Consider the following 9,053-nt stretch of genomic DNA (forward strand, 5'->3'; position numbering starts at 1 on the left):
AATCGTGGGGTACTCTTTTATCAACGAATGGTGGGATTGACCGTCACATTATAATGACCCCACGGTTGAAAGGGCGAGCATGTTTGGTACGACTGGGATTCGAATCCGCGACCCTTGGATTATGAGTGGAACACCTTAACACACTTGGCCATGCCGGGTCGGTGTGTAACATAACTTTCGCCCTAAATATAGTCAACTCGATAAAAAAATACTATTATCAATAAATTTTATTATAATATATTAAATAATTTCTCTAGTTTAATACTAATTTCTTCAATCGATTTCTGGCCTCGTTTACTCACTTATTTTTTGATCACGTATCACGTGAGATAGTTATTATGGGTGGTTTTTCTTACCTGGTTAAATTCGGCATTAAAGTGTTGACGTCATTTATGATCAACACCACGATTAATAGAAACCATTTCTTTTCAATTATCAAAGTCTATTGTTACAAAGTCATTATCTTAATATATGTCGTTGACACAATAGCAAGTATATTAAGTAAGATAACTTGGTACAGTTTTGGTTGTAGAGATAAAATATTTCTTTTCTGAATGACGTATATAAAGACCCATTATCGTAACCTCACTTTGACTACATTTTACTGTCCTTAACACTAACTCCAGCTTAATTCTCCTGTCCTTAAAACTCTCTCTACCTAGTGTTTTGTCATCATACTTAGTTGAATCGTGAACATTATATGTGTGGTATTCTCAGTTGAACCATCCAGCGAACATATATTTATAGAGCATTTCAAGAATACGTAGCACCGATGCTGTCAACTTACACTTCCCAATTACTAAGTAGACAAAATGTTTAAAATACTTATAGTGAGAGGGAACACCTCGAATCTCCATACATATAATAAACACACCACCACTGTAGGAAGCCTTGATTTGCTCTTGTTAGTGGTTAATAATGAAGGGCGAAAGGAAGCCTTCGAAACCTATGTAATACAGTGACATGTGTTGAAGTGAACGATAGATTGAACTTCATATGTACTTTTAGTATTCTATATAATGTTATTATAAATATTCCAGATTTAACTAGAAGTGACAATAGTTAGCAGTTACTCTTTCATCTGACCTTTTTTTTTTAGTTTAACACAATGGACTATCTATACTGCGATCGTAGAAGGAGTCGAAGCTAGAATTATAAGCTCAGAATCTTTTCATTAATCACCGGGGAAAGGGGGGAATATGTCCCGCTTTAAAAACTTGTTTTTCACACACACATATTTACTTGCGTAATATCACTGATATTACTGTGCGAGGCCTTTCTTCCTGTTGAAGAAGTAGTGACCAGCTGTTGTTTTTTAAACTTGATTTCTTAAACTCGTTTCCATTTAATATCAATTAAGATACTCAGTCGAAAAAAATCTCCCTTAAGAAACACGTGGCCCCAGTGGCACAATGATATGTTTGCAGACTTTTACTGCTAGAAACCGGGTAAGCTTTGTGCTTAATAGCAAAGAAGCAAGCAAACCTAAAAAAAAAACGTTAGAAGTTATAATTTATGTAAAACCAAAAATAACATAAGAATATAAAGGGGAATGTTATTAAATTTCCTTCACCAACAATCCTTGTCTGCAACTGTCACGCTGATTTCATCCCCCTAACTCTTGAATCTTCAACTATAAATGTCACTGATGGACAGCATCTTACAATATTTTATTTATTTATTACTATTTTACAGAGGGAGGTTTTAGTTGACGAAAGAATAGCCAATATTTTTTTCACCACAAGTTGCGTCTTTAGAGGATTTTATTTACTGGACACCAGGCATGATCTGATGGTTAGGTCGCTCGACTTGCAATTTGCGCATCGCGAGTTTGAATCCCATCGCTGAACATCTTTGCCCTTTCAATCTTGAGAGCATTGCAATGTGACGGTCAACCCACTATTTAATCACACTGTCCCAAAAGTTGGGAATGGGGGGGGGATGTTGACTAACTGCATTTCATCACGCTTGTCACACCTAAATTAGGCTTAACGAAGAGAGTCCTCGAGTAGTTTTGTCCAAAATTAAAATAATAGTAATAATAATAATAATAACGACAACCTTACTCGCCAAGTAGATGATGAATCACTTTTAAGTTTCATATTCAAAAGTAAAAGATGTTACTTACTCATTGTTGCTTAACAATACTTGCCATACTTACTCATTGTTGCTTAACAATACTTGCCAAAACTGTGCTTGGAAATCACTCATTACAGTCTAGATCTTTACATAATCTTACTCACATTAATTATTGCATAATGTTATTCGCCAAAAAGTTGACTAATGGTAAGCAGAAGATTAATGTACTAATGCTTGTGCATTTATTTATCTTTATGTAAAAATACGTACTGCAAAAATGTATCGAGAAATGTATAAATATTTTTTTTATTGATACAGTTGATTCTTAATGAGAGATTGAGGAAAGGTAGTGGATTACATTAGCTATCTCTAGGTAAGCAGAAGGTTTTGCTAGTTGTTTCTCAGAGCTAGCGGACCATCGCGCTAATTTTCACTGAGAGAACAGTAGATTTTGCTAGTTTTTCAATGGTAAAACAGTGGATTACATTAGCTTTCTCTGGGAGAGTAATAGATTCTGCTTATTTTCACTGGGAGAGCAATGGATTCTGCTAGATTTTCACTGGGAGAAGAGTGGATTCCATTAGTTCTCTCTAGTGGAATTGTATACGATGTTAATTTATACTGAGAGGTCAGTATGTTCATTATATATGCAAAAGCGCTCGTTTGGATTGAGAAAATATTTTACATAGAAGAGCGAACAACGTTTCGACCTTTTCGGTTATCGTCAGGTGTCAGGTTTTTTGTGAACTTGACGATGACCGAAGAAGGTCTAAACGTTGTTCGCTCTTCTATGTAAAATATTTTCTCAACCCAAACGAGCCATTTTTGCATATATATTTCTCTACAAGTGGGTTTTCTCGACATCACTGAGTATGTTCATTAGTTCCTACTGGGAGAGCAGTCTATTCGATTAACCATCATTTAACAGTACATATAGCACAGGTTTTGTTCATAAAAATGTTTTTAAATGGAAGGAAAAGTACACATATTAGTTTTGGTCTGTCTATGAATTTCTTGATTCCAAATGTTCTAACTTTTCACTTGAAGAACTGTGCGTGAAATATATTATTACCTAATGTAGTTCCAAACGAAAGCTTCAGAACTGATTCGGCATCACTACCTGTACGATATTTGTCTGAAAACGTTAAAATTTTTGTGTTGCATACTACATTCCATTTACACCTTCGATGGAAAACAAATAACTAATGTAATAACTATGAAGCTATTTTTTTGCGTTGACTGTTCCAGTTCCGTATGAGATCTTACAGGATCGTTCTTTTACTGTTCGTTTTCTGTACATTCTAGCTCTCCGACAGAAACAGAAGCTCAAAAGGAAAAACACATATTTTAATTTGGAAGCACATTAACGTCAAAGCTGGTTGACGTTGATCAGGTTAAGCCCCAAGATGGCTTCAAATTACTTGACCTTATTTAATTTCCAGGGTATCCTGGCTCTTGGTCACGTGGTATAGAAATACAGTTTCAATTCTCGAATTTCCATTTCCAGTTGAGATTTACACTTAAAGAATTAAATAATATTGCTAAAATTAATTAATTAATCAGTAAAGTAACTGATTTGATCTTCCAGCCGTATGCAGACCCAAATCATGAACTGTGTGAGAGTGGTTCAAATTTTTGTGCATACATTGATTAGTTATACACAAATACTTTTAACTGTTTTTGAAGTTGTTGTTTTTTTTTTTAACGCAAAGCTTCACAAAAGGTTGTATAAACTCTGTGCAACGCTTGTAAACGAGCTCTGGATTTTAGTGTTGTGAGTCCATAAACTTACGGCTGACCCAATATGGAATAGTAATTACAAACCTCAGAATGTCTTATGGATATACATGAAGTATGTAGGTTTGCCTCTTCTTTTTCTTTAATCGACAGTGGCTCAGAGGCGAGCTTGAGAACTTATATAATAAAAGTTTTTTAAATCTATTTTTAATCGATCACCATGAACCATTATACCAAGTATGATTAAGGTTCATATCGCACCCACCACCAGTGGCACAGCTATACGTCTACGAACTTACAACGCTAGAATATGGGTTTCGATTCCCCGTAATGGGCATAACACAGATATTCTATTGTATAGCTTTGTGCTTAATTACAAAAAAAAACAAAAAAACATTTCGGCATTTGTTTTGAAACCATTGTAGTAGTCATTGATTTGGTGTACTGTAAACTATAACAATTACATTTTTTTCCCACACGAATACACACCGCCTAAAGTATTTATAGTGCCTAAATGAAACAAAGAAAGTAGAAACGTTACATAAGAAATTTGTGCGTGTGCTTTCTTATAGGAAAGCCACATCGGGCTATCTACTAAGTCCATCGAGGGGAATTGAACACTTGATTTTAGCGTTATAAATTCGTAGACTTACCGCTGTATCAGCGGGGGATCGTAAGAAATGACGTTTATACTTCTGTACAGACTAAAACAAGTTAATTCATTTACAAGTGAAATCACTGTTTTTAACTGAGATAGTAAATCTTAAGATTTTAATCATTAAAATTCAAACCAGTAAACTAGATTTCAGATAAAAGCACAAAAGAATAATATTTTAAAATAAATTTCAGAAGTTATCGTTGTATAGGTAAATATATTTTATTTTTATGGTAAATTTCAAAAGTTATTGTTATATAGAAAATATATTTCATTTTTATAGTAATATAGATAAATATTTTTTTATTTTTATAGTAAATTTAAAAAGCTATTGTTATATAGATAAATATATTTTATTTTTATGGAAAATTTAAAAAGCTATTGTTATATAGATAAATATATTTTATTTTAATGGTAAATTTCAAAAGTTATTGTTATATAGAAAATATATTTTATTTTTATAGTAATATAGATAAATATATTTTATTTTTATGGTAAATTTAAAAAGCTATTGTTATATAGAAAATATATTTCATTTTTATAGTAATATAGATAAATATATTTTATTTTTATGGTAAATTTAAAAAGTTATTGTTATATAGAAAATATATTTCATTTTTATAGTAATATAGATAAATATATTTCATTTTTATAGTAATATAGATAAATATATTTTATTTTTATGGTAAATTTAAAAAGTTATTGTTATATAGAAAATATATTTTATTTTTATAGTAATATAGATAAATATATTTTATTTTTATGATAAATTTAAAAAGCTATTGTTATATAGATAAATATATTTTATTTTTATAGTAATATAGATAAATATATTTTATTTTTATAGTAATATAGATAAATATATTTTATTTTTATGGAAAATTTTGTTTTAAAATTGCAGGTAAATAACATTAACAATCTTTTTACCGGTACACTATACAAAACCAAATTAATTAAAATAATTTCATTAAAATCAAACGGTTAAAAGCCTGTCACTTGGAATACTTTAACCATTTGGTTTTAACATAATTATTTTAACTTTTTGTGTTTTGAACTTATATAGTGTGCTAGTAAAAAGCTGTTATGGCACTTTTGTTATTTAATTTATTTCTATTGTTGTGGTTACCCCAGGTAGCACTACCGTCAACAGTTAATTCTCGAGTACATGTCGCCTGCAAAATATGTTTAAATGTTCTTCAGTCACTTGACGTGTATGAGATTTATAGGTTTAACCTGTTTTTCTCTTCAGCTAATTACTTAGAATTAACTTCTTAATTTACTGTAATTTAGTAAAGAAGACCTTAACACAGTATATTGTTTTAGAGTTCGATGAAACCGTTACCGCTTAGTAAACGATAAATTAGTAACGTTAACAGAGCAAATGCATATCTGAATTCATAAGTGACCAGCTTATCTAAACTTTAAATATAGACTAAAACTGATAAGCTAAATTTGAAAGAAAGGTTTGAACGTTTTCGACCCATTTTGAAGCATTTATTGCTTATGACAAGTCTATTGATAACAGTGTTGAGTTGAAATATCAAACAAAATATTCTCCTTTAGATATGTTTTAAGCAAATAACGAGTTAAGCTAATAAATAATAAAGTAAACTTACTGATAACACGGGATAGCGCTCAGGTTTGTGTAATTTTTTAAACACTTGTTGTATATGGAGTTTAGCTTTAGCTATTTTGTAACATATATATTAAGCAACGTGTGAACATTGCACTTGATTAAGGCAGTGATTATCAATCATAGGGTCAAGAGTTTTGTTGGAAGAAATTGTACGTATCAATTTTTGTTTGTTTGTTTGCGTGGACAACCTGCTGTGACCACTACTGATAACAGAACCCGTGATTGTTAGCATTTTGTGTTCGTAAACGTACCTCTGTTCCACTGAGGGATGTACGTAACAAATGAAAGGTTGAAAGAATATTTTGAGTCACATTTTCGAATAGATGAGGTCACAAAATTCGGGATATTTTAAACGAGGTTAGCAATGAAAAAATATTTGGAAACTGCTATAGTAATTGCATTAAAAAATGACGAAGGCAAACCATTGTTGGTTAATACAAGTTAACATTTGTTAGGATTTTTGAAATATTAACTGTAAATGTGTATGTGTAAAGTGTTATCAATATAAGATATTATCTTCCAAATACAGAAGAGAAACCCGAAATCCACCTAGCAGAATTTCGTCACATTACGTAGTTTATGCGCTGAACATATGAAAATAACACAATTCATACGCTTCCTTCCTTCTCCGTAGGCTTAGCTGTAAGTTTGCAGAATTACTATATTAAATACAAATTAGGTTTCAGTACTTGCACTGGGCAGAGAAAAGAGAGTCCATTGTATGGCTTTATGCTTAACAACAATGAAACAACAATTCATACAAAGAACTTAAATTTTCGGAACGACATAAACATTCATATGCACACACACATTCGCAGAGAATAAAGAAAACATTTGAAAACACAGCAACTAAGCTGTAGGGTCATTTTAAAGACGTGCGGTCGTCAAATAGAGCATGATTGGACGTGACAACATGTGTTGTAACGACGTGGTGAGGCTCCTAAATAGTTTTGAGATGACGTTCTCAACCTCTGTATAATGTAGTCATGATCACGATATTTAAGTTTGGAGATTTAGATAGGGTGTTATCCCAACAGCCTTAAAAGGATATAAATAACTCTTAGCCTATACCCCATTCGGAAGCGCTTCCAAATCCGAGGAACAGTAGTGACAAGTATGTACTCACCTCTGATACTAGAGTGTTTTCGAACACTTCTCGATCATACACCCATCCATGGCGACAGGTCGTCTTCGGCCAGTTAGGGTCAGCTACTGGTTTCATACCCTGGGAAAGGGCATCATAAGCTACTTGGGTGAAGTTAACATCAAACATTTTACACCTGCTGTGTTGGATGCGGCCATCCCGTTTCTCTAAAGGAATGGTTAAGCTTTTCCTTTCACTGGGTGTCATTTGATACAAAAAGTCAATCTCTGGAACTCGACACCAGTGTTCTGGAGTGGCCGATATGAAGACCACGTTAAACAGTGTAAAGACGGCTGGTATACTTGCTGGTATACATAGAATGACGTATATCAGTTTCTGATAAAGTCCGAACTTCCCAACGTATGGTAATATATCGTCCAAATCCATCTTCTTCGTAAATGTTTAAAAGAAGCGCTTGGTGTTATTGTACACTCAAAAGTAGAAGAAGCTTATCATGTTAAAGATTTTATCCTTTCTGTTCGTGTGGTATCATAGTTAATTCATAACAGTTCCCAAGTTGTAAATCCTTCTCGTGGTATGGAATGATGATGTAGAGCTGCTTGCAATCAACTTGGATTTATGGAAGTTGATTCGACCTTTGTATCTACCCAGAACGTCAAAAGTAATAACAAAAGCATCATTATCAGGGAATATCTGTCCTTATTTTTCGTATCAGTATTTAGCTACTGTTACTAAATAAAAACTTTCCGGTATTAACTGACAGGGTTAGATGTCACCACAATTGGAAATTATCATAGTTTTAGTATATGTTTATCAGTTTACGGGGTCGACCTGTTTAACGATTACTAGTCGGTAACAAAACTCCCATGTAGAACAAAACGTTTTCTCCTACAATAGGACTCATTCAGCAACTGACGACAAAACCGTAGTGCAAGCACCTGATAACGTGTTATCACCCCTTACTAGTAATACAGATTGGCCGTGAACCACGTGGTTATCAAATCGATATTATAGAATAATTGCATTACACTGAACCATCGTTCATGTGAACCTGGCGGTTGGAAACTTAAAAATGAAGATCCAAGCGGAAGTGATGTATTAGACACGAAAATCTGAACCTCCGATTTGATGGCTCAAGGTCCCACATTAGTGACGTCATGTGTACCTCTACACTTGGATCATAGGAAGCAGTAGAGAAACCAGTTCTCCTCTTAATTAAAGTGCAGTGAAATGTGTGTGTGAGAGGTCAGTTTTCACATGGGATAATTGAAACTTCCATATATAGCAAACAGCTAACTGCGAAATAAACCTCGCCCAATTGTACTATAAGCAAAGGAATATGACTGTAATATTTTGCTTAAGACGTCCAGGGTTATGAAAATACTAGAGGCGACACTAACTCAGAGCTGGAACAAACTTGTTGATTTCAAACAACAAAAAAACTTACATGCACTTAGTGACATGTATTTTATATTCACTGTTTCTTATGACACTCGAAAATATATAAAGTCATAGATAAAACCAAAATGTGTATATACTGGTTAATAATTGCATTACTACAGATTTTATACATACCTAGAATTATAAAGGGGGAAAGATCTATAAACTTGACTTCATAAAATACTAATAGTTCACAAAAAAGGCACATAATACCAATCTATTTTCTGTTTTCCAAGTCGCATTTCCTGCTCACACGAATGAAAGATCTCCCAGTAACTCATGAATTTGAAAATGATAAGCAAAAGGATTGGTTTAATCAAAGAACAATGAAAACTTGAATAATAATAATAATAATAATAATAAAATCTTGAGGCATTTCAACAGCTCCTGCTTACCCATGA

At 32.9% G+C, this 9,053-nt stretch overlaps 1 protein-coding gene across 2 annotated transcripts in view; it reads right to left on the bottom strand.

Moving 5' to 3' along the window:
- The window catches only part of LOC143250888 (organic cation transporter 1-like), a 41,616-nt gene extending 33,315 nt beyond the window's left edge, over positions 1-8,301 (bottom strand). Inside the window, exon 1 of one of the 2 annotated variants that reach the window (XM_076502045.1) lies at positions 7,234-8,301. In XM_076502045.1, coding sequence (XP_076358160.1) covers positions 7,234-7,638 — 405 coding nt within the window. In that variant the 5' untranslated portion in view covers positions 7,639-8,301. The remainder of the gene's footprint in view (positions 1-7,233) is intronic. The other variant, XM_076502044.1, reaches the window with a different exon arrangement.
- Between the last annotated feature and the right edge of the window lie 752 nt (positions 8,302-9,053).

Source organism: Tachypleus tridentatus, chromosome 5 (assembly GCF_004210375.1).
Source record: "Tachypleus tridentatus isolate NWPU-2018 chromosome 5, ASM421037v1, whole genome shotgun sequence".
NCBI classification, from domain to species: Eukaryota; Metazoa; Arthropoda; class Merostomata; order Xiphosura; family Limulidae; genus Tachypleus; species Tachypleus tridentatus.